Source organism: Amblyomma americanum, chromosome 1 (assembly GCF_052857255.1).
Source record: "Amblyomma americanum isolate KBUSLIRL-KWMA chromosome 1, ASM5285725v1, whole genome shotgun sequence".
NCBI lineage: Eukaryota > Metazoa > Arthropoda > Arachnida > Ixodida > Ixodidae > Amblyomma > Amblyomma americanum.
The window spans coordinates 149,078,680-149,105,159 of NC_135497.1; the positions used below are offsets into that span (position 1 = coordinate 149,078,680).

At 43.8% G+C, this 26,480-nt stretch overlaps 2 protein-coding genes and 1 long non-coding RNA gene across 3 annotated transcripts in view; 1 reads left to right on the forward strand and 2 right to left on the reverse strand.

Annotated features, from left to right (window-relative positions):
- The window catches only part of LOC144113883 (protein O-glucosyltransferase 2-like), a 29,163-nt gene extending 16,161 nt beyond the window's left edge, over nt 1–13,002 (reverse strand). Inside the window, exons 1-5 of the mRNA XM_077647261.1 lie at nt 12,245–13,002; nt 11,948–12,147; nt 9,517–9,725; nt 6,457–6,534; nt 6,105–6,277 (exon numbers count right to left, since the gene is read on the reverse strand). Of these exons, the coding sequence (XP_077503387.1) occupies nt 6,105–6,277; nt 6,457–6,534; nt 9,517–9,725; nt 11,948–12,147; nt 12,245–12,519 (935 nt within the window). The 5' untranslated portion in view covers nt 12,520–13,002. The remainder of the gene's footprint in view (nt 1–6,104; nt 6,278–6,456; nt 6,535–9,516; nt 9,726–11,947; nt 12,148–12,244) is intronic.
- Nucleotides 1–25,949, forward strand: LOC144113905 (uncharacterized). The gene is made up of 2 exons (XR_013310908.1): nt 1–2,334; nt 25,765–25,949. It is a non-coding gene; the product is annotated as an uncharacterized LOC144113905 (long non-coding RNA).
- Nucleotides 19,729–26,480, reverse strand: part of LOC144113892 (peptide deformylase, mitochondrial-like) — a 19,423-nt gene continuing 12,671 nt past the window's right edge. The window contains exon 4 of the mRNA XM_077647276.1: nt 19,729–19,999. Within this exon, the coding sequence (XP_077503402.1) occupies nt 19,821–19,999 (179 nt within the window). The 3' untranslated portion in view covers nt 19,729–19,820. The remainder of the gene's footprint in view (nt 20,000–26,480) is intronic.

Consider the following 26,480-nt stretch of genomic DNA (forward strand, 5'->3'; position numbering starts at 1 on the left):
AAGTGGCTATGGCATGCACAGCTTCAAGCTGAATTCTGCAATGCATAAATTCAACTACTAAGAAAGAATATGATATTGACAAGTTTAAAAGAAACTTATTTCACAGTGTATTAAACAGAATAGAAAAAAATTATTTCCTGCTGAAGAGGTTATTAAATATAAAAAGTATACTGGGTGATTTATCTTATTCTTTATAGATTTGCATTTTAAAAACCACGACAGATATTTCAATGCAGTTTATGCACGTGGATTGCACAGCAAGGTAGACATTATGCATGTGATAAAGTTAAATGATGATTATTTAACTGAAATTAACTAATTAAGTTTTAAATTTTTGGCTTTAGGGTGCAAGACTGTATTGTGAAATTGAAAGCTGTCAATATCAAAGGCGAGCCAAATTTTTTAAATTTCTGAATTGGCATATGGTTCATAATATTGGGCATCAAAAATACATACACCTTTGAAGGCTTGCCAAGTTGGTTTTCCCACAACTGCCTATTTGCCAAGTTAACTTCTACAATCATGTTAAATCACATTAACTTCTTTTACATCATAACATACACAAATTGCATCTACATTTGATGCATTAGAAATTTGAGCGACACCATTTTATCAATGTGCAATATGGGAAAGACAGCTCAATCAGCTTTCAGAAGTGCACTTTACATCCCTGCAAAGGCCCAAGTTACTACTATATTTAGAGCATGCAGTTATTTCATTAGACAAATGCTCAGAATAACTAATTTACAATGCAACATCAAATATGCAACACCCAACCAATACAGCTGGTTTCATTTCGGAGTGTACATGGCAAGACCACCACTGGTGGCAAAGTTATCACTTTGCATGCAGCTCAAAACTTTCTGCTAGTGTGAGTGTTGTGAAACCCTCAAATAGCTAAAAATGGTCTACAGTACAATGTGGAGGCTTCCTAACTCATAAATAATTAGGCAAGAAGTGTAAAGAGGGGACATGCAGTGCAAGGCTGCACACCAGGTGATTATCATGTGAAGTGTTTATTTTATGCACAACTTTATGCATGCACATTTTTGTAACACTTGCAAAACACCACCAACACTGTCATCATATCACTGGTCAACTCACGTGATTAAGTGATGTGCTTAATCATCAGTACTTTGATCGCAGTGCCGCACCAACACTAACGCATTATGAGCAGAAAACACCACCAACACCATCATCATATCACTGGTCGCCTCATCACCAGAATTTCTTGAATTTACAAGATGAACCTCATTAGATCACCTCAATAAAATGCTCAAGAAAAGCCAATCAAAAGGGAACAATCAGTTCCAACATATTACTGAAAGCTCTACTCTGTAGCAGTAATTGGATCAGGAAGCACAACACTAGCATAGTAGATTTTGAAGGATGGCCAGATAAACAAAGAAACTATCATGTGATGGCCAAGGCTCCTCCCGAGCACAAACAAAAAACAAACACCAAAATTTGAGCTGCCGCATTTTTCCTATACAGAATAATAAGAACACTGCGGATAACCGTGGAGCATAACATAAAATACCTGAAGCTCCAGACTTTAAAGAAATTTTACAACATCAGAGTAGTTTCAGTTTTTACCTTTTCCAGTGACCAATATAATGTCATGAAAAAATTGAACAGCATACATGCAAGGGTGGCAAAGCAATTTTGCTAACCATATGGTCAGAGAGAACAGTAACAATTCAAATTCTGTCCTCAATTCTGTCCTGTAACTTTTTTTTTTTCAGTTCCTGCACACACAGCATCTGTATTTGATAATCGCAAAATAAAACCACACTTTAGCTGAAATGCTTCCAAACTATACACTATTTTACTGAAGGCAAGCTGGGGAGGAGGAAAATACTCTCTAACCCTATACATTGGGCATCAACAGCCATTTCCGTTTCCACTGCTCCATTGTTACCAATCTCGAGTGGGCTGTGCAGTCACACACTTTCTACATTGCAGAGCAGCCTTTTTCGTAAGACTTTTGCAGTTTTAAAATTTGTATCCCTTTATCATTGCCGTTATCGGTTGAAAGGTTGTTGGGACAACACTGCGTGATAGTGGACTGCACAAATAACCGAAGAAATTGAAAGTGGATTGCAGAAAACGCATGCAGGAAGCATGCAAAAACAGTCCCAACGCAGTTTCGACATGTTTCTGCTACACCACTTTCCCGGTGACCGGGAATTAAATTGCCAGTAGACTTCTCAAGATGTCTCGCGCAAATGGGAATGCCTTCGTACTAATTACGAACCCTCAGATATGTTCAACCTATTTCAGGAATGACAGGTGCTGCACAGAAGAAAATCCGGTACCGATGCTGAACCTGAGGTAAGCACACGGCAAGTGATTTTTCTACTTTTATTGCGTCGCGCATTGTTTATCAAGTTGTTTTCATTATTGTGAAATTACTGAGACCATGTTGTAACAGCGGTGGCCAGTTTACCTCCATTCTGTGTTAAATTTGATGTGGTTAATTATCACTGGTATGATCGCGGTGCCGCACCAAGACTAACGCATTATGGGCAGCTCTGCAAACGTGAAATCGGTTTGTACGTTGTAACAGCAATTTCGTAACAATATAAGCACTGCAAATTTCTGGCCACTCCTTGACGTCACCCACCAATTCGACGCCTTCCACGGAATGTATGTATGATGAGCAATCTCAAAAAAAGCAATTGAAGAGGATCATGAAAATAGCAATATCTTTCTAGACAAAACAACACATGCAACATCTCAGCACTAGTGATCGTTCCCACAGTACACTCAAATGTTTGTAACCCGACTTCAGTACCCAATCCCAACGCTCATTTTTCACCAACATGAGAGCTCCTGTGCCTGCCGCTAAGCACGATCGCCGACTTCAATCAGGACAAGATGCAAAAATGCTCTTCAGCACACATTCAAAACACCGAGATGAATGAGACAAATCAGCAGCCCAATACCATGGGATAGCCCAGCAGGCAAAAGGCAAGACGTGTGAATTTATTTATGTCCACCAGGACAGGATGACAAACCTCATAACAGTGAACGATACACGTCACCTGTCCCACTTAACTTAAAACTTTCATGCGATACAAAGGTAGCTCACTTGTGACAGGCACCATCGAGAGATATATACTGTAATTTCCGGACTAAAGTCTGCACCCGGTGTATAGCCCGCAGAGGCAAATTTCGGCTAAAAATAAAATTTTCTTGCTTAGACAGTCAGCACCCTGTGTCCGCAGGGCAAATTTCCGCTAAAAATAATTTTTTTTTTAATAAGAAGACTTTTTCGTCTTTTCGGAGCCCATCGCAACCATTCTGAATGTGCTAGCCTTGGCGTTACATCTACATTTATGCACCCGTGTATTTATTATTTACTTATTTTAATGAGGTTTTGCGCATGTGCTAACAAATACCAAGCACTGGAAAGCAGCCACTCTTCACTGCCGCGACAGCATTTGCTTGCATATCGAAGTTGATTGCATATCATAGCTGAATTCACTTTGTTATTTAGCACGGTAACATGTCGTCGGTGCCCACTTGGAGCGAGTTTTTTTTTTTTTTTTCACAGCCACCGGTAGGCTTTTCCAGCTCTGAGAAACGATCTGAAGAAATAGAATAATCTATAGGCCACAGACATAGGTAGTCATAATGAAGCAAAATTTCAGCTTTTAAACATGTATAGTCCACGGACTATAGTCTGGAAATTACAGTACATGGAACAAGCTGCACTGCGCGATGATCGGTGTGTGATGCAGGTGTACTGCGGAAAGCTGTAGTACACCTGCAACGCACAATCGGTAGCTATGCATGCGGTTCTTCCGTTGTGCACTTGTGTGCACAGTTGCAATTGCAGTTAGTTGCAATTCATAATGGGAAATATGGGCTCCACAAGAGATAAAACATGGTCATCTTGGTACTAAGTGGAGCGCGGCCCTTCGGTGTCGCTCTGGCCGCTACTGCTGCTTACAGCTGCTTCTGCCGTGCAGCACTGACAATCTCTTACTCGGATTGTATGTCGTTTGTTGGCTCACTTAAACAAAAAACACCATATTCTAAGTTCAGAAACATCGCAAAACACCACAAGCTGTCAGGCAGTATTCACAAACACTGCGCAGCAGTAGCCGCTGCATTATCCCTTTAAGAATGGTGGCTAGAAGGGGGCAGTGTGACGGGTAATGTATCTGCGCCTTGTGAAGGAGAGGTGTGATGTGCGATGAAATTTTCCGGTGCCACAAGGGGCGCTGAAGCTCGCTGGAGTGCAAGGACAAGCTGCTGCGCGGGTGGGTACAGTAGTGCGGGCGAGGCCCGCTGGGCAAGCATAGATACATAGACTGCGAAGACTGCGCTTGTTTGCACGTGGATAGCGACCACTTTGAAGCTGAGAAACGCCGCACGTGTGTGTGCTACTGTGATTATTTTGGTGCGTGCTACTGTGATTATTTTGGTGCGTGAAGTGCATAATATTGCGCCGTTTCTGTGTTATGTAGTAGATGGTCTGCTGAGCAAGCGCAGACACGTAGACTGCGCTTGTTTGCAAACTGGGAAGCATTGCACGAGTGCCACTGATTATTTTTAGGTGTGAAGTGGGTGACATTGTGCTGTTCCTGCGCTGTGTGGTAGATAACACTATGTGCACTCATGGCATCAAAAGCGCGAACATGTTTTGTACCTGGGTGCAGAAGCGGGTACAGAACGTGCAAAGCCAAGGCCTCCTTTTTCAGACCGCCTAAAGACGCAGCTCGTCGCAACCTGTGGTCACGAAATATCAAATGTGCTGACAAGGAGCTGACAACAGAGTACGTTCCTTGAGAACGCCACTTCGAATCGAAGTACATCGAGAGGACCTTTTCGGCATGTGATAAATGGGGAAGTCAAAATTCCACGTGATCGGCCGCAGCTGACTGTCGACGTGATTCCTACTGTCTTTCCTGATGCCCCCAAATACTACACCAAGAAAGTGCCTACCAAACGGAACGAGAGGAATTTGTACAACCACAACACACAGCCTTCAAAACGAAAAAGAATAAGCACGGCCAAAGAAGCGCAGTCAGCGCAGTCACCGGACCTACACGATGTAGCCGACTCCTCATCAGGCCAGTCACCAGGACAAGACTGAGGCAGGTATAGAGCACATTTGCCAAATCTTCAGCTGCCTGATAATTTCAGGAGAAAACTTAGATTTGCAGCAGAACTGCACGTTGTTTTCTTCGGCGTCTGCAAGCGAGACGGAGATGAGATCTGTCATATGTGGCTGCCAAAAGCGGTGGTGCTCCAAGAAGGCAACCAGCTCGGGTCAGTGATGTGTCTATGTGTGAGATGCAAAGCACTACTGTGCATTCAAATATAAAATGAGACCTTCCTTTTTTAAATCGCATGGCTGGCCTTCTGCTGCGTGTTGTGATGTAGCAAATAACGCATCTTTTCATTCTCTGCTCACCGCAGAAGTTTCACTTTCCTATTAATGCATCTCTGAGCTGCCGACATTTCATAATGTCTGCACCGCGCATCACAATAAAAGTTCAAATGCGACGCAAAATTCACACTGCACGCGTACTAGCTGTCCTGCACTGCCCCCTTCACCAGCTGCGACAGCTGCACACCAGCTGCAAGTAGCGCCACCTACAACTTTCATCGCTCCTCTGCGTGCCCCGCCGGCTCCCGCCCATCACACTGCCCCCTTCTAGCCACCATATTGCAAGCACAGCCCAAGATGGCACCGGTGCTAGCTTTTAGGCTTGGCTCATACGGGGTGCCACCAGCAGAGTAAGATGGTGGGGACCAGGCACTGGAACTTAAATAGTCTATAGAAACCACAGCTATGCCTGACAGCAGCTATCACATGGCTGTAAGAGAGAATTTTATGCTTTGCAAAGCTATGCGAATGTTATGCTTGTATGCCTACTATTTGCAATATAATGCTGTTGGCAGCGCTAGGTTTGAAAATTTGAGAAATTAAGAAGACAATCACAGTGTGAAATTTATCCAAAATTGGGTCGCTGGTAAATCCTGCATTATGATACATTTGAAGTGCATACACTCTACAATAAACAAAAAACGTAACCAGAATTTTGGTGTCTACACCTATTAAACTACAGTAAAATATACAACCTTACCTGCCCATCATCTCAAGAGATGACTCTGTTAGGTCATAGGTAGGCATTACAATGTCAGTGCTATCTTCTGAGCCACACCATGAAAAAAAGGGAATGTGAACTCCAGAGTAACTCTTCCGTTCAAGTGGCCAATCACCAAGGTTCACGAGCATTTCAACATCTGGAAGAAGTACCTGAACAAAATTGCGCACAGCTTTAGTTGAACATTCTGTCAAATTAATGCAAAGCTTAACTGTTGCCCAATAATATGTTAATTAGAAAAGAAGCCCATTTTAATTCACACTTAAATAGAATGAACTGTGCATCTTGATGCATTACAGCAAAAAAAAAAAAAAATACAAGACAAACTTGCCTTTCTAGCAAGAAACAGCAGTATCTGATCCATGAACATGTTGAATCCAACATGTTGTCCATAGCATTTTCTGTAGACCTGGAAAAAGAAAACAAGTCAACAGTCACAAAATATAACCAGCATAAAGAAAGTAAATACCACGAACTCAAAATAAGGAAACAGTTCATTTAGCACTACGCTTACAAGAAAAAAATTCACTAACTATAACTGCTAACTACGAAAATGTGCAAGAGCTAGTGGCTGCAACATCAAGGAGCAGAATGGCCAACCATCAGCCAGCCTTTGAAACCTTGCACTGCACCAATTGCCAAATTTTTTAATGGTGGACTATTCTGACAAAAAACATGAAACTGCACTCGTGAGGCATAGCACTCAATTTCTGTCAAAACAATAATAGCTAAGCTTAAAGGACAAATAAAGAGGTTTTAGAAATCGATAATCTTAAAGAGACCAAATGCGTGAAACTTGAAAATAAAGCATGTGAAGTCTTTTTGTGGTAGAATTTTCAATGGCGAAGTAATCAACGAATAAATCTGCGACAGTGTTAAGGCTCCTCCATAGCACAATGATGACATGTACGGTGGCACTACGTTTCCAACATAAAAACATATGCCACTGAAAGTAAGCCCTACCAAACGTTGCTTGGCGGCATCAGACGACACACAGCAATATTGTGGGCAAAGGCAGTGGAAATTTCTTTCAGCAACAATGATGTCATCACCGAGCTTCTCCGCACTTCTCCAGCATGGTGAGGAGAAGCCTGAAGATTGTCGCTGCTTCAATCAGCGTTTACTCATCAATCAGCGTTGTGCTAGCGTTTTAAATGCTAGCACTCATCATTCAGCGTTGTGCTAGCATTTTAAATGCTAGCATAAAAATACTTGGCACGCTTTACCTAGAAGCTCTATACATTCGATCGCTTGAATCTCGTAAAATTTTCAAAAACCATTTCAGCTCCCCTTTATGAGAGCTGGCTCACTGAGGGATCAATCACGCAAACGCAAACAGGTTTGGTTTAGTTTATGAGGGTTTAAAGTCCCAAAGTGACTCTGGATATGAGGAACGCCATAGTGAAGGGCTCCGGAAATTTCGACCACTTGGGCTTCGTAACGTGCACGGACATCACACAGTACATGGGCCTCTAGAATTTAGCGGCCGGGATTGAACCTGCATCTTTCGGGTTAGCAGCGGAGCACCATAACCACTGAGCCATTGCGGCGACACTAATCGTGTAAACAGGATGAGATCAACTAATCTGGCATCGCAGGCTATGTGGCTTGTTAACCGTGCCATAAAACTTTGCGACACATTTCTCCATGTGTTGGAGGTAAAGGACACAGAAAGAAAGATGTGGAAAGAATGCAGGAAAAATTAGCGCTAAGGTACATATAGGACACGAAAACAGGACATCAAGAAAGAGCGGTTATTTGATAACTCGCAGGGCAGTTTATTGCTTTTTGAAGCTAGGACAGGGGCTCTGAGGACAAAAAGGTATAAGTCCAAATTTGAAGAAGTGGATATGTTTTACTCTGCCTGTAGAATGGAAACGGAGACCATAGAGCACTTGGTTTTGAGGTGCACAGAACTTTGCCCAGCCTTCCCCAAGCGAACAGCAAGAGACATAGCGAGAGCGCTGGGATTTGCAGGGGAGGACGGGCGAGTGGATGAGAATAGGGGGCTTTAGATAAGAAATGCGTGACATTGATTAAGGGAAGGTTAGAAGATTGGTGGAGGAAATCAAGGGAGGGGTGAATTTGGAGACAAAAAAGATAGTCAAGCTAGACATTTTAAATGTGAAATAGAAGGGGAAAAAAACAATTAGCAAGGGGGGAGATACAGGCTAGGTGGCGCAAGCTGCCACCCGATACAAAGGATAAAGCCCTTATCATTCATCCATCCATCCATCCATCCATGTGCAACAAGTGCAAACCATCGTTTAATAACACCACTGTCATCCTTGGTCACAGGATTAGACGGAAAGATTTGTTTGAAGCCTTTTGCAAAGTGTCCGAAAATGAAGACACATGCGCAAGTGACCCGTCAGTCATGCTGACGAAGCAGGAAGTCGACTTCGTAGCGAAGTGGAAAAACCTAGACCCTCCGCACATGCCTATCAACCACAAACCAAAAGAAGCTAACTCAGCACCCTGACACCACCATTTCTGATGTGTTCTTTAATTTTCTTTGTCCTTACAACAGTTCATATAAAATGAATTTGCCGTGCAATAAAATCAGTTCACAGTTTGCGCCCTGTCTGTATGTGTGGTTTTTGCGTCCGGTGTTGTTCATACCAATGAGGAGACATAAAAAAAGATAAAAAGGTCATCTAAAGATAATCTATCCATAGTTTGAAATTTACTCCAAAGGTCTCTAGCCTATATACTATTATGTAGTTAAGGAGACCTGAAACCTGAAGTGTTTTTCCCATGCTGCTCTTTCAGCACACTTTGTGGTGATATTTTTATGCGCAAAACAAACTGCTTGAGAAAATAGAACAACACTAGCAGGGTGTCTAGAAAACTTTTCTTTTTTGGAATCCCATGCTCATAAATTTCGATTAAAAGTTGACAATAACTGAATGGCAAAGCTTAAGGCAATATCATAGCTGCTATAGCTGCCTATCAGCACACCAACGCACTTTAGTATGCTCCACTGCAGTGCTATTTTTACACAGCAGAGTCCGAGACTTTGCTCACTTTTGGCTGCACTGACAAATCTGAATTTTCTTAAGAGTTGTTAACAGTCCTAACCATCCAATTTACTTTGTAGGTAGGCAGGCTGGTAGGCTGGGAATTTCCCAACGTCACAGAAACATTACTGAGGCACATATCTCAAAAGAAAGAGCAGATTATTGAGATGCACTGATCAGTATAAAAGCTGCAGTAATATAACCGAAATTCACTGCCAGAAGAAAATGTGAAGTAAAATTCAGAATATTTTAAGCATTACACATATTGCATGCATATTCTAAAAATTGCTGCAGCATGCCTTACACAACATATCAGTGCCACGCGAGGTCATGCGTATAATTGGCGAGGTGCACAGAAGAACAGTACTGACCTTATTTTTGATAACAGCGTAATGACAAAAGCTAACAGAGCCCGGGCGGTCAAACCGACGAAGAGCTTCACGGAGCATCTTCCTCATGTCTATTTCTTCAAACTGTGACAAATCTTTACTAATCTGAGGATCCACAGTTGGGCATTCCGTCTGCAAAAGCCAGTCTTCAAAGGGAGCAGGACAACTGCAGGCATCATTGTACAAGGGACCTAAAAGTAAACAGGTGGATGCATATCAGTTTAGCTCTTTGTCACACTCAGATAATGACTATGAACACCAGAAAGAGAAAAAGAAAGCCTTTTGAAACCTGGCTTTATGAAGTCTACAGGGAATATCAAAGCTTAAGGAAAAATGCAAATTTCATAAAGATGCAAATTTCACAAAATAAAGAAACATAATGTCTCAACAAATAAACTAGTTTTCTACAGAGCAAGTAGCTTACTTTGTCTTGCGCACGGTTTGCAAGCGAAAGCGTTGCAGAGTTCTCGTAGCTTCTTGTGGCAATGACATGGCGGGATACTCCTCTAAGAGGAGGCAGTTGTGAGGAGGGGGCAGTCTTATTTGCACCGTACCACTGGGGACAAAAGTTTCCAGGACGCAAGTTCTAGGAAAAACGTTCACTGTAGCTCCACCTCACTACACAGTCGCCTTGATACTGTATGAAGGCATTAAAGGCCTAAATGCTCCTTCCTCTCTTCACAATATCAGGCGACTGGGTAGCAAGGTGGAGCTGTAATAAACGTTTTTCCTAGAACTCGCGTCCCGGAAACTTTTGTCCCCAGTAGTACATTTCTTGAGCTTTCTTCATAAAAAAAACATATGGGGGCAAATCTGATCTTCCCACAAATTTCTTCCCAAAAAAAGAAAAATACAAAACCCATTTGTAAATGTGAAAAAAAAAAAACAGAGGAATGGTCCAATGACATTCTTCTCTAAAGTTTAGAATCATCTTAGACATCAGGCTGAAAACTGATGTATTGAGACTCCAGCAGTGATTTTTCCTTCCACATCTCACAATTTTGGAAATTACTTCTTTACTCAAAAATCTGCTGCCCAAAGTGGGTCCTCTAGTACAATTTGTGCAAAATCAGCAGAGACTAAAAACAATGTAGCATTTATTAATTTTTGACCAATTCTCACTTTTAGTTTCCTTTGTTTATTGTTACTTCAAAGGAGCTGTTGACTGACTACGAACAAGAAAGGTATGGTATGTTATGTGGTGTTTTAACATCCAAAAGATGCACATGGGCTATGACAGATGCTGTAGCGGAAGGCTCCAGATTTTTTATACCACCTAGGGTTCTTTAATGTGCACTGGCATAGCATAGTGCACGCGCATTTTTGCATTTCGCCTCCATCAAAGTTTGGGCACAGAAATATGGCAAACTGCCAATAGTACTGTTAAGCAGGCTGTTGCAGTCACCAGTATTTTCTAACAGTTTCAGTGCGTCTTTCAGTGAAAGGAGATGCATGGAAAAGGTTCCATGCACGTGCTTTAAATGAAAGGCAGTACAACACTGCAGACAGGGGCACAAAGACAGTAGAACAGAGCACTTAAATAAGAAGTTGTTCACTGAGACAAGAGCAGACAGAGTTTCATCACTGTATTTAGGAAAGACAGACATAGCAGCGCAAAAATATAAACAGTGACGTAATGAGAGAACGGACGAGTGCGCTGTACTTCAACAAGCTTTATTGGACGAAGGGAGTTTATATAGCAGCTGCGTTTAGAACATGTTTCGTCTTTGCTTTCATACTTCTGTTTTTCAGCTAAAAGTGTCAAGTCTGTGATTAAGTAGGTTTGCACAAAGATATGCCAGTATGTATAAAAGCAAAAGATGCCTGTGGGTCACAGTACCTAACAGCTTGCATGTAGCCCTGACTGACATAGTGCATAAAACAGAAAGATATGGATGTCAGTACTACATTGTGGCAATTATGAGGTAAATGTCGGCTGCATCAATAGCAAATATACGCTGGCAATGCAAACTCTGAAAGGATACCAAAAATGTGGCCTGCCAATAATGCAGGTTCTGAATTATTTTCGTGAAACACGCTTCCTGAATGTTGTGGAATAAATCCCCATGAGCGCATATTGTTCACCGCATCCTTCAACGATTTCTCATGTCACAGGCACATCTTGTCACAGGTGCATATTAGAAGAAACTGCAAACACTGAATGAAATCCAGCCAACATATGAACCTTAATTGCGAATTCAACTACCAATACAACGCTGTGGCAGCACGATGAAGGGTCTAACCCCCTAATTTATTCAGTAATGCCGGAGTCCAGGCTTTCAAAAGTAATACCAGCCACAGTAAAAAAAAAAAAAAGTTCGGTAGATACGGCTGCAGTTTCTATAGATGGCCCACTTAGAAAACGCAAAAACACGCTGCAGCAGCGCAAAATAACAAGACAGCAAAGTGGTACCTTTAAGCAGGAGAGGCGATTCCATGAGCGGAGATCCATTGAATTTGACCTCTAATTTGGCTTCAGGGCAAGTTTTGAACAGTTTGTAGCGGACTATAAAAAGCCCATCTCCTCGACTCAGTACCTGGGTCCAAATGCTGCACACGCCTTTGGTTCCCGCGATGGTCACAGTCAGATTCTTCGCCGACGCTGTCGTAAAACTGCAATAAGAATGCATCCCGCGACAGGCGCATCTTCTTCGCTTACCGATTCACCACATTTACAATACAACCCAATAGCCTGCTGGAGACTGCTTACTTGTTGCCACTAGCATCGACAACGTGCACGAAGAAGTATCTTGTTGGCAGATTGAAGCACCCTCGGAGGCCCGGGCCATACACACGGGCCGACACTTTTGGTTCTGACCGACTGCTCGCAGCACTCCTCTCGCCGCAAGCGGATCGTAGGCGACACTGGTCTTTAGCAGCGACTACAGCTACCAGCAGTATTGCAGCGCAAAGCTGCCCCGCAAGCAGCATTCTGCAGTGCGAAAACGTCACGTCGCGGAAGCGCGAATCGTGCCTCTTGCCCATGCTCGTTCAATCAACTCATGACACTCCGGGAACACCTAGGTGCATCCTCGTACACCGCGCCAGCGGAGGGCTCCGCCTGGACGGGTTTATCAAGGCAGCCACGACGGCATTATCGCCTTCATCACATACGCACTTCTGCAAGGATTCTCTTTGCATGTGCGCTGTTGAGCCGCCCGACTACTCACTCTCTCTCGGCACTCGCAACCTCGGCCATGCTACGTGCCTCGCGCCTAGCTCTCTCAGCTTGGTGGCTTGGTTGGATTCAAGTAGAACTTTTTGCTGGGCTAGTTGGTGCATGTTTATCGTTTTTACATATTCACCATGCAAGTCTTTTATCGGTTTTATGGCCCTATACACCATGTGACGTTTACCGCCTCTGATTATTACCGTTTTTATCGCTGACACTTTCAAAAATTTCCCCGCCTCAACCGCTGGCTCGTTTGCGGTGAAACTGCACACAGAGCTTGCGTATTATGGTAACTTTTGTATCGTAGGAAGTTTGACAACAGTACTTACTTAGTTGAGCCGTGCATGATGCGAAAACATAATCGTCTACGTAGAGATCGGCAACCAAAACACGCAGACGACGCTTTTTCGCTAAAGGGCGGCGGTGGCGCCATCTGTTTTCGACAGTGGAAAGCGTTACGACAAGGCCGCCGAGACGAGCGTTGCAAACAATGTTCTTTGAAAGGCAAAGCCTCGTTAAATCAACTGTTCTGATATTTTTCCCGCTCAGTTAGCCGATAATTTTGTAAGCGCTTCAGTTGAAGCAGACGAAACGGCCGGAACGGCATATTCAAAGGGCCCGCGCTCCTTGCAACGCTCGCCTCGGCGGCCTAGTCGTGACGCTTTCCGCTGCCGAAAACAGATGGCGCCACTGCCGGTTCTCAGCGAAGAAGCGTCGTCTCCGGGTTTTGGCTCGCCGATCTCTCGTAGACGCTTACGTTTTCGCATCATGTGCGCCTGAACTAAGTACCGTTGTCAAACTTGCTACGATACAAAAGTTACCATAATACGCAAGCTCTGTGTACAGTTTCACCGCAAACGAGCCAGCGGTTGAGGCGGGGAAATTTTTGAATGTGTCAGCGGTAAAAACGCACAACACTGTATATTGCGTGTTTCCCTGAATAAAAAATCAGTTGTCAGTAAGCGCTTGTCCGTGTCACTTCTTACGTATTGTCTCCGTTGGCGCTTCTTATCTTAGTAACTTGGTTGGATGATTGGTCAACTCAAAGCCTCCTGAAGAAGCGTCAGGGTTTCACCCTACAGTGGAAGGCAGCGGGGCTGACTTACCCAAGGCATTGGGGTTTAGGGATAGTGAAGGGAAAGTGGATTTTAAGAGGTTAGAAGTAACCAAGCGAAGGTTATCTGATTGGTGGCTAAAAGCAAGACAGGAGTAAAATTTCACAAGACATGGCTAGGTGGCTTGAGCCACCGCCCGATGTAAAGGGTTCAGCCGTATCCATCCATCCATCCTAGCAGACGACACGCAGTAATATTTTTTTTTTTTTTGGGGGGGGGGGGGGGAGTAAATGGCGCAGTATCTGTCTCATATATCGTTGGACACCTGAACCGCGCCGTAAGGGAATGGTAAAGGAGGGAGTGAAAGAAGAAAGGGAGAGGTGCCGTAGTGGAGGGCTCCGGAATAATTTCGACCACCTGGGGATCTTTAACGTGCACTGACATCGCACAGCACACGGGCGCCTTAGCGTTTTTCCTCCATAAAAACCCGGGAACTCCGGATCAGTAGTCGAGCGCCCTAACCACTGAGCCACCGCGGCGGGTCAGACGACACGCAGGCAGCACAGAATTTTATTGTGACTGCCGTTGCAGCAAAAAGTGTGCCTTCTGGTGCGTTGTTTCTTTATTATTTGTGTGGTGTGTTTAGTGTTACCGTTTGACAAGTGACGCGTCATGACTGCAGTTGCTGGAGGGAGTAGCGAGCGAAAATGTATTGCTGTTGAGTTCCGTTTTGCATGTCCAGTCATCAAAACAAGAAGCCCGGCGTTTCGTTCCATGAAATTCCTGCCGACTTGGAACTCCGGGAAAGACTGCTCAAGGTAATTAGAAGAAAGAACTGGCAGCCAAACACAACATCAAATTATTCTGCAGTTTGTAGCTTGCATTTCCAGCCAAGGAAATGCTACTGTAGACAGTTTGACTGCCCACCAAGACAGGGGTGGACTCTTTTACCCGACGTCAGCGCTCCGAAGAGTGTTACATGGCCTCAAGAAGTTTGTCGATATCATGCTCAAAGACCGAACGCATCTTCAAATGCCACTGGACACATGCTTGCTCTACAGTGTGAATAGAATCGCGGGTTTGCCTGTCCGGACCTCTGAGAACAAGGATAGCGGCATATTAGTATATGCAAGAAGTTCGAACCGTTGCTAACAAACCATGCACTTGACATAACAGATAAGGACGCAGTTGCGAAGATGTACAACAAGAAACATCTTTCCTGAAAATTCTTGAAACTGCTGCAGTAAAAACGATTTCCGCCGCTTTCATCGCACCGACGCATGCCATTTTACCTTGTAAGTGCGCACTTGTGTGTGCATTCAAGTGCATTTTTTTTTATATTCACAAGTCACTTGCCATGCATATGTCTGATACTCCCCTTGTTCCAGTTGTCATTTCATCAATGCACGTGCTTGTCATTTGAAGAAATCCGGTTAGTCAGGCCTGCATGTGTTACTCCCAAAGTAACTTTGAGCGTGTGCCTTCCACAGGAACCTAGTGAGCTGTGTTTCTTGCAGAAAGAATAGAGAAGAGGGGTATGGATTTATCTGAAGTCTGTCAACGTTATTCAAGGAGGTACCGTTCGGCGAAAGCTCGTCGGAAAAATGACCACAAACAGCACAGGCTGGGCCTTCCAAGATCTGCTTCACCTGATCGAAACATCTCCCGCAATGCTCCGCAGTAAGATTGTAACAGATGCGCGCTTCGCAAAGTTCTAAGAAGATTAGATATGAGGGATGTGCCCACTGCGGGCCAACAACTCCCCAGGCAGGTTACCGCGACGCCTCCGGCTTGCATCCATTGAGCGCCATGCAGTCCTTCTTTCCTACGGGTCACCTATTTACAGTTGAGTGCTCAGGTGATTCCGGGCTCCCTCCTGCCCTTATTCTATTTCATGAATTATTTTCCCTTTTTGCTAGTCCGAAGTAGTTATTGATTTCTTGCTATTGGCAGCAGTGCATATACAACCATGCATCATGCAGTGTAAATACTTATTTTGCGGCATTTCTAGCCACTTCAAGCACTTGTTGCAATATGGATAGTTCGACCATGTTCCTTTTGTTGTAAACCGTGCAAAAGTTACTGATTATGCAGCAGACAAAAGGTCCTAACGGCATGATAGAACGGCGTGCACAGTGCGCTTTCAAATTTCGAAATCGAAACTATTGATCCTCTTTCAGTATCATCTGAAAGTCAACTCAGACTTCTTAAGCATTTGCTGCACTCTAGGACATTCAAAAACATGTTTTTGTCATTAACAAAATAAAAGTTGTTGCTCAAATCCCGAAAAAAGGATGAAACACCATGATTGGAAGCCGCGCATCAGTCTCCTAGCCATTGAAAACGAAATTGGATGGATGGATACGGCTGAACCCTTTAAATCGGGTGGTGGTTCAAGCCACCTAGCCATGTCTTGTGAAATTTTACTCCTGTCTTGCTTTAGCCACCAATCAGATAACCTTCACTTGGTTACTTCTAACCTCTTAAAATCCACTTTCCCTTCACTATCCCTAAACCCCAATGCCTTGGGTAAGTCAGCCCCGCTGCTTTCCACTGTAGGGTGAAGCCCTTTACAGAAAAGTATCAAGTGTTCAGCCGTTTCCTCCTCCTCTCCGCACGCAATGCACAAAGTGTCTATCTCATGGTACCTGACTCTACGTCTTAGTCCGCAAAACTCCAGTCCTGGCCTCAAACAACAAAGAGCTTCCCCTAAAATTATCATAGATATTTTCTTTGACAATTTCCTGTTTAAAGGTCCGGTATGTTCCCAGTGCCGATTTCGTCAGCATCCCTGTTTTCCACAGAGCTCTCTGTTTCTTTAACCTTTTTCTTAACCGATAATTGCTGATTTGCCCCCTTACTGCTGTCCAGATATTTGCTTGTCAATTTTCTAGTTCGCTTTCTCCATTTCGTGTCAACATTTTTTATATACAGGTATCTGAAAACTTTCCTAGCCCACTGCTTTTCCTCCATCTTTCTCAATCGTTCCTCAAATGCTATCTTACTGCTAGCCTCTCTGCTCTCGAAAGACGCCCATCCCATATCACCCTGTACCCCCTGATTTGGTGTATTGCCATGTGCTCCCAAAGCTAACCTCCCTACTCCCCGTTGTTTAATTTCTAGCCTTGCTTGAACATCTGGCCTCATACACAGTACCGCATTACCGAAGGTCAGGCTAGGGACCATCACCCCTTTCCAGGTCCCTCTTACCACCTCATACCTATTGTAATTCCACAGTGCCCTATTTTGCCTGACAGCTGCATTCCTACTAGCTTTAATTATTCATTACAAATTTTTCATGCTCTGTCAGATACTCAGCACTGTTATTTATCCACACCCCAAGATACTTGTACTCATTCACTACTTTTAGCACGAACTCCTGTATTCTATGCTCGCCGCCCTCTTCATTAAATATCATGACTGCAGATTTTTCCTTAATATACTTGAAGCCTAATCTCTCTCCCTCTGTACTGCATATGTCTAACAACTTCTGCAGGTCTTCCTTGTTGTCAGCCATTATCACTATATCGTCCGCATATATTAGTCCCGGTAATGTCTGTTTAATCCATTCCACTTGCTTCAAAAAAAGATAGGTTGAAGCCTAGTCCGTTCCTCTCTAGCTTGGTCTCCAACCCTTGCAGGTACAACATGAACAACAAAGGGGACAGAGGACATCCTTGCCTAAGCCCCCGCTGTATCTCTACAAGCCCTGATACATTTTTTCCCCATTTTATGAGCACTCTGTTACCTCTCTATATATCTTTTAAAAGATTAATTACTCCATTTTCCACATCCAATGTGCCCAGTATGTCCCACAAATGCTCCTGAGTAACGTTGTCATAGGCTCCCCTAATATCCAGAAATGCTAGCCATAAGGGCCTGTGTTCCTTTTCCGCAATTTCTATACACTGTGTCAATGAAAATAGATTGTCCTCCAACCTCCTTTGTTTCCGGAACCCATTCTGTAGTTCCCCTAACACCCCTTCGTTCTCCACCCAAGCCTGCAGTCTATCCTTTATAATCTGCATCACCACCCTGTAAACCACAGATGTCACTGTTATGGGACGATAGTTACTTACGTCTGCTTTGTCCCCCTTTCCCTTATATATCATGCTCATTGTACTTAATCACCATTCATCGGGGACTTTCTCATCCACTATCATTTTGTTCACTACCTGTATTAATGTTTGCTTGGATTTTGGACCTAACTTCTTTATCAACATAATCGGGATACCATCTGGTCCTGTTGATGTGCCACTAGGAACCTTCTTCTCTGCCCTTTCCCACTCTCCTTGCTCAAGTGAAGCTATTGCTGTAACCGGTCTATCCTCCTTTGATTAATTGTTTGCAACATTTCTTTCCTTAAATTTTTCTGTCATCCTTGTTCCTATGTGTTTTATTGCTTCATCCCCTTCTAGTCGAATACCCTCATCTGTAACAATAAACCTTTGTTCTAGCCTAGTCTTACTACTCATTGCACTTAGATGTTTCCAGAATTTTTGGGCTGCTTTTCTATCCTTTTTATTTACTTTTGACATCCATTGGGCACCCTTTCTTCTAATTTTCTCATTAATCAAATAGGATGCGTCCCTTCTACACTTTATGAAGGTATCTCTTTTTCTGTCTAACCTGCTAATACAATTATTTAGAAGAATCTAAAGCTCACTGTTGTGTTTGTAGACAGAAATATGCAGATCCCATTCGAGGAAATCATTGGACTCTCCAAGTGGAAAAGTTTATAAAGTCAGCAATTCTTTCATTGCTGAATACTGCGAACGATCGATGTGCGCAAAACATTAGACAACCCACGTACACGAGAGAAACTAAATTTTGTGCACATCGATCATCCGTAGTATTGTCATGCACCAACTAGGCTCAACAGAAGTGTTATTGATTTTCATAGTCTTGTGGTAACGTCGCATGCCCTTCAACTAACAGAATTTTTCACTCAATCCTTTGGATTCTGATTGTTATACATTGCATAAGTAGTGCAAAAATTTAATGAAAAAAACTGCTTATTAACTTCCCAGTTACAGTTCTGGGGCCTTATGGTACTATTTATAAGCATGAGCTTGCGAGTGTATACGCACGAGTTCTACAAGCAAGTTGTGCAGTGTATCACAGTGCTCTCTTGTTGCTAATTGCTGAGTACAGTTTGAGGCTGTGTGCTCTTACAAGTGGCAGATCTGGTCATGCAGCTCGACTTTGACTTTAGCAAAAGTTTCGCGTGTTACTTTATTCTTGGTGCATGTATGTCTGACATTTAGTAAATGTTACTTTAACATCTTTTTGTAACATTTCAAAAAGGCTAGAAAATGAAAGATTATCGTATGACTGTTTTACCCAAACAAAGAAATATGACATTTCAGGGCTACCTGTATGGCTGATTCCAACAGCAGCTGGTCCCAGCAGTTACTGGTCCCAGCAGAGACTGAGAATGTGCTCATAACCCGGCACCGCTGGAACCAGATCGAAAATTTAACTTGGGATGCACACCTGCATGGTAGCCATTATATCTGGTGAAATTTAACTCTACTGCTTCAATTGGGCCCTGGAACAGCCCCCAACCTTTCCTGAGGTGGGGAAATTTTACCCCTCAGCTCCACTTCACCCCCACACACAAATCATGCCATACTTTCAGCACTTACAAACACACTATATGGGCTTAACAAAGGATTGAGTCAGTCAGTCAGTTAGTCACATACTATATAATGTCACACACTGTATACTGTCAGGAGAAAAAGCTGGAATTAAGAATCATAGAAAACCAAGATTTCCTCACAGCTGAGCCATGCAGACTGGAAATGAAAGACAGTGCACACTTGTGCATAATCATAGCAGGACTCCTCAATTTCAGAGAGCATGCACAAGCTGTGAAAAAAATATAGATTCAAGGTAGCTGCTAATATATATCCAAACTTGTGCTCCTGGCAGCAAATTAAATTCACTATGCATTATGCACACCTCTTTCAGCAGAGTTTTCTGAGTTTATTCTTTTTCCTTTTCCAAAGAACTTACTTCACCCTATCTCTTTAACAATGCAACAATGACCATCACTATCACCTTAATCTTGACTTGGGCAGCTTCTTAATCAAATGCCAGTAGTTGAAATTAAATGTTCGGGGGTCCATGAAATCAATGAAGAGACTGCCTTCAAGGTGATCCATCTCATGCTGAATGATTCTGGCAGGCCATCCATGTGTCTGCCACTCATGAACCTCCCCGTACTGGTTGAGACCTGAGGATAAAACCAGGACAGCCTATCAAAAATGCAATACTGTGCCTAGCACTATCATTTACAAACACCAAATAGTTACAACAGCATACATTGGCATATAGCACAGAATAACAGAATCTAGATGACACCAGGACCTTCAAATATTTTTCTGGTCATGAAGCTCCACATTCGCCGAAGCTGTTACTGACCACTTTTCAAACACTTGTTCAAACTGACTATTTGTATCCGCCCCTTATGTAATACCCCCAGTGGGTCTTTAAGGTATTGAAATGAAAATGCTATTGAAGATCTTTGTACACTACCTAGAGTGACCACATCGTGCCACAGTGTCTATAAAGAGGCAGTCTTCTATTTGAAAAGATTAGCATTATTTACTACACAGCACTGGCACATCTCAAATCATGTATTTCCTAGTTAATCTGCAGACCATAGGCAAAGTGTAGAACTTGTTCCAGTGATAGCACTTTCTTTGTTTGTGAAATAAGAATGTACATGTGTGTTATAAACACTTTTCTTCATGACACTCCAAGCAGAGGGACTTCTCTCAATATGCAAAGGCACAGTAAAGGAGACAGCTGGAGTGCCTAGTGGATGAATGAAACGTACACTCGCTAAAAATGGGTTTTAAAATATGACGTTTCGGGACCACTACGGGTCCCTTGTTCACAATGAAGATGGACGAAATGGGCCGCTTCTTATAAGCGCACTTGACAGCGCAGTGAATGGGCGTAGTTATCCGGGAGATTACCCTTCGTCCTGTTAATAATGTTATCCGTAGACTGAATATAAAATGATTCTAAAAGCAGTTGGGACGATAAAGGTTTCATTGTGTCTAAGATTGTGTCGTTGCAACAATCTTAGACACAATGAAACCTTTATCGCCCTGACTGCTTTTAGAATCATTTTATATTCAGACCTGAACAGTTGTGAAACAAAAAAGATGTGGCTTCCAAAACAAACAGTGGTTGGCGAAAAAAAACCAGTCAAACACAGACGAGGGACAAGAGGAGGAATTCACAACACAACGACGGTCCAGTCCAGTCGTGTTATGAACACTTCCTCTTGTCCCTCGTCTGTGTTTGACTGATTTTTTTCGCCTAACTATGTACCAATTGGCCCAGATTTCAACTCTTTTGCAAAACAGTGCTTGCCTCTATACTGTTTCATACATCAGGTGCAACGCTGTGAAAGGTACTGAAGTAGATCACATGGAAAAATAAAGGGAGGTGTGTTACTCCGCGCTTGTTCAGGCACGAGAAAGCAACAGCGTGCCGTCAGCAACAAGAGTGCATTTAATCAAACTCATGACAAATGTGTCAAGCAGTAAACCTGCAGGTAAAGCATTTACTATGTTTCGCTCACCACAAGGAACACACTTCTTTTTGGGTCGCGGATGCAGGCAGCGTAAGCAAGAGCGCTAGCTTTGACAGCGTTGCACCTGATGTATGAAATGGAGTATAGTACACATGTGAAACTTTGAAGAAAGCTTCTTGGATGTTCCATAAGCAGTAAAAAGCATATTAAACACCCTGATTATGCTATTATAATGGTGCCGAACCTCAATCATAGCTGGTTCAAATTTTGAGATATTAATTTTAAAAAAAATCCCTCCAAATATGCGTTATGCTACACTCTCAGACAGAGGTGAATGGTCAAAACTGGTGAGCTGCTGAGCATTGTTGGCAGGCAGTCAGGGCTGGTCACAGAAGAGAGTAGAGCAATCTCCTATGTGCCACTGCATCCATTTTGCAGGAGTGTGTAACATCCAGCAAAGTACTCGGTGCCTGTAAGATGCAAGTTGGTCACACTGCACACAGTTTACAAGCTCTTGCACTTATAATAAATATTTAAATGCTTCCAGCAAGAACACTGCATGTTACTTTTAGTTTACTTCTTGATTCACCCATTAACTCGAAGCCTAAAACAGAAATCAGTGCATATTGTGAAAAAAAAAAAAACATGCAAAATGGGACAAACATTTTATGATGGTTTAGGTTTGGTTTATGGTGTTTAACGTCCCAAAGTGACCTAGGCTATGAGGGATGCCATAGTGAAGGGCTCTAGAAATTTTGACCACCTGGGGTTCTTTATTTAATGTGCACTGACATCACACAGTACACGGGCCTCTAGAATTTAGCCTCCATCGAAATTTGACCGCCGCGGCCAGGATCGAACCCGCATCTTTTGGGTCAGCAGCCGAGTGCCATAACCACTGAGCCGTCACGGTGGCTAAATATTTTATGAGATCTGAGACCATTGTATGAGGAATGTTCAACACTCTTACCTCCTAGGATATAGCATTTTTTTAATGGTACCGGAAACATGTTACTTTCAAATGAAGTCTGGAATGCTCTTTCCCAGCTGCACAAAACTTTCCAATACAGTTTCCATCAGTGGCAATGCCTTAATGTAAAATACCCATCATACCCCTTGCTCGAATAAGTCTACATTTTCTTGATATTTTGAAATTTTCCTAAAAAACGGAGCAAGCGGACATGCAATTATGTCCCATGTCTGGGAGAGGTCCAAAAACACGGCAAAGATACATCAAGCGCTCATTGTTCGGTATCTCCGAAACACTTCTCACGAAAGGAAGTGGGGGTGGCGAAGGCAGCAATGATATTATTCAGATTAAATATGCCAACACCTCAAGTTCAAGCAGTTTCCAAAGAAAAGGTTAGGAGGGTCAAAAGAAGGAACCAGAAAGATCTAGGAACTCCATGAATATGATGAAAGGAGGATAGAAAAGGGGGAGCCAACGAATTGCAAGCCGCATGCAGTGGTGCTACCAGAGGGTCTCTGATCATGTGGTCACGTTACCTGTCGAATTACTTTCTCCCCAAGCATATTCATTCTTGTTTGTTCGTGTTGGCCATCATCTTGAATTAAATGATCAGCCGCCGGAGCAAGCAAGGGCCCACTCCACCTTGTGCCTGTTCTGGGTTTTCAAGCCTGGACCTAACAAATGCCCATCACGAAATATTTTGTAATTATCCTCAAATTTTAGGTGGGCGCTTGCTTGCTATTTTATGGTAGTCTCTGCAGGCCAGCATAGAAGAATGAGGGCAGCTGTTGATAAAGTCACTAGTGCACTGCACTAGTGACTGCACTAGTGACCTCTATAACAGACACAAAGTGCGTACCCTTCAAACGTTCTTTCATCTTGGAAAACAGCCTGAAGTCAGGAGGCATGCAGCTCAGGCTACAATGTGGGTAAGGCAAAACAGCTGCTCTCATCCTCCAGCTGCACACGGAGAGAAACAGACAAAGAAAAATTTATTTCGAATGCCCAGTTCAGCACTTTAGCAAAGCTTCTACTGCTCCTCTCCCAGTACATTATGGAAGTGCTGACTTATTGGTGACAAAGAGGAGTGCTGGAGGTGCTGGTGGGGCAAGCAAGATCTCCCAAGAGGTAAGGTGCAAGTTTTTGGGAAGGTGGAGTAAAATGCTGAACATAAATGGTTGTGTGTGGCACTCCAGATGTATGTATTGGATGGATAACCCCTACAATGTGGAAAGAAGGAAGGACATCTGGGCAGCTTCTGTATGCAGTCCATGTGCTGGGGGAAAAGGAGTCAGAGTTTGTGCTCATTCACAGCACAATATACTGTCCTCTCTGCACATGAAGTTTGGAGGGGAAGACAAGAAAGCCATAGTGTATTTTCACAGTTCTTGGATAACTGTCCTTCATTTGTGTAGTACCCCGGTGAAAATCTTCAACTGGAAATTGAACTTGGAGTAACTGGTCTCAACTGGTTCCAGTTGGAAGCCAACTGATTCCACTTTGAAATCCAAATGGAACCCAACTGGTCCCAGTTGGGGGCCAAGTGGGAGGCAAATGACTCCAGTTCACCACGAACTGGGAAAAACATCATTTCCCAGTTGAGAGTCAACTGGGAAGTAAGTGGTTCCATTAGTGGGTCAAGAGGGAAGCAAAAATTCCCAATGGAGCGCCAACTGGGCAGAAGTGGTTGTGTGCAAAAACCAAATGGGTAGTTTTTTTATTTCCTCGAGGGATGTCGAGAAGAAAATAAATGCTGCTGCGGCTCAGCACATCGTACATATTTATTCGGCGCAGAATTAAGTGATCGTACTGTGAATTTAGATGGAAGCTGGCTTATTGGCAAACATCAATCCGATCGCACTGTGCACGCTGAATGCGAAAATGCCCGTAGACACTCTCCTGGCGAATAACACCACTTCCCTCAAAACTCTGCATTGCGTGTTACATGTGTTGCGCTGCAGCACGAACATATCCTGTGCCCACGTTCTTGCAGTGTTACCATGCATCACACATTCTGGCCAGAGAGCACACATGCTCCCAAGTTCCCTCCCGTAGCATGATGGCCTGGTATCGGCTAAATTGTCATGTGCAGATGAGGGTGAGCTGTTAAATATTCCTCGAAGAGAGTGCATGTGTGGAAGGAGCTCATCACCTTGACTATCGGTCCAAATGAGAATTTGCAGCTATGTGCGGGAAGAGTGATGGTCTCCACTATGACTAATGTTTTGTCCGCTGCAGTTGTGGGGTTGAATTGGGGAGATATATACGTTCTCCCCACTCAATCGCGGCTGACAAGGTTCAAAGCCGCCCTGACCCCACCCCGTGATCGCGTACGCTACCGGGCGCACGCCAACCGCGGCGGGCCTTGCTCTGAGGGAACAAAGGAACGACACATTGGCTGACACAAACAGGCATTTATTGCTACAGCAACAAAAACGCCAGCTAGCAACAAGGTACGCTAATGAATCGAGGTCGTCCGACTCACCAGCAAGGTTCCGAGCGAATGTTCGCTTGCGCTAGGGCAAGGGATATATACTCCGAAGGCCGGACGGGACGAGTACGGGAGCGGGTCTTCCCGTCACTTCCTCGCCCCGCCGGCGAAGAGCGGAGCCGCGAGCGACACGTCCGCTCGCGCCGACGATCCCAGCTGAAGCCCCCCATGCCCCCTCTCCCGCGTGCGGGCTTTGGCAATCTCCCGCGCGCAGCGATGCTGGCGCCCTCTCTTGCCAGTTAATGTAACTGACAAGGGAATGCGTTCATCCTCGAGGTGAGACTGCCGCTGCATGGTGCCTCGCGGGAAAGCAAACACAGGGGGCTGCAGGGCAGGTCCCCACACGGTAGAGGGCACCTCTCTGTGCAGAGTAGAGAGAGAGAGAGTGTGTGTGTGGCTAGTAAACTGTAAATTGTGGGATTTCTCGAACTGACTTGTGGGCTATAAGGGAGGCTGCAGTGGAAAGCTCCAGATTAGTCATTTAGGCTACCTAGGGTTCTTTAGCATGTGCTGACATCGCACTGCACACAGGCGTTATCATATTTTGATTGCACTGAAATACCGCCGCTGTGGCTGAGGTCAAACCAACAACCTTGAGCTCATCAGCCTAACAACAAAGCCACTTACCTGCTACGGTGCGTTCTGTGTGGCTACTGGATGCTGAGCGGCAACCATTCATAGTGCGAGCATGCATAAGTGTAGCATGTATCTGTGAGCAACAGTTTAATATTGCGCTAACAATAAACTGATTTTCTTTCTTCTCTCTCTCTCTCTTTTTCTGGAGTTTAACCTTTCTTGGCGAGATGCCGATACAAACATTATTGCATTACCACTGGAGGGGACTGGTGTTGTGCAATGAAAAAAGCGCAGTTCCGAATTTTAATTTGAACGTAACATCTTTCAATTTTTTTTCTATATATAACAAAGGTGCTGCCATCTAGAAAAAACTTGATGAATACTCCTCACATTTCCCTCCTACATACCTCGCAGGAAAGACAGCTGCGAGCTCGCCACCCAAACGGCAATGGTGCAGCACGCAAGCGAAGCAGCGCGACTCAGTGGAGCACTGGACTAAGGGCCCAACCCTGCTTTGAAGGTCAAGAGTCTGCAGCGATGAAGACGAAGACCGAACGCTAAACCCTTAATGGACCAAATAAAGTTTTTTTCTCTCTCTCTCTTCTAAGTCTGGGTAGGCAAGTATTGAAGCCTTGCAGCTCAAGAAAGCCAGTAGAATTATGAAAATCAGGTAGTCTGTTGCTGCTATGCACTTACAATAACCGCACACAACTGGCCTTTCACAGATTTCACTTGTCAACCGGAGGCATGACCACCCCAGTCTACTCCCCAGAGAATGTAGAATAGGACGCATGGGAACTAACAGCAAATATTAGAGGCATTAATGGCCAGAGATGCTTCAAAAACCCGGTGCTTCCTTTTACTGGCTCCTTGAGTAAAGGAAGCATGGACGGCTCCTCATCTGAGACAGGAAAACCATGTAAGCTTAAGAGATTCCCAAAATTTGGCCCTAAGCATAATAAAAAGTTCAACTTCCTAATGCCTAGCCAAAACAGGTTTTGGCCTGAGCTAACTATAGATACTGCTATAGCCTTTTCACTGAAAATTTTAGATTGTCTTAGGAAAACAGAATGTATACAGGAGCTTTTTGAGTAAATGCATCAACAAATCCTTGATAACTCTAAGCGAGC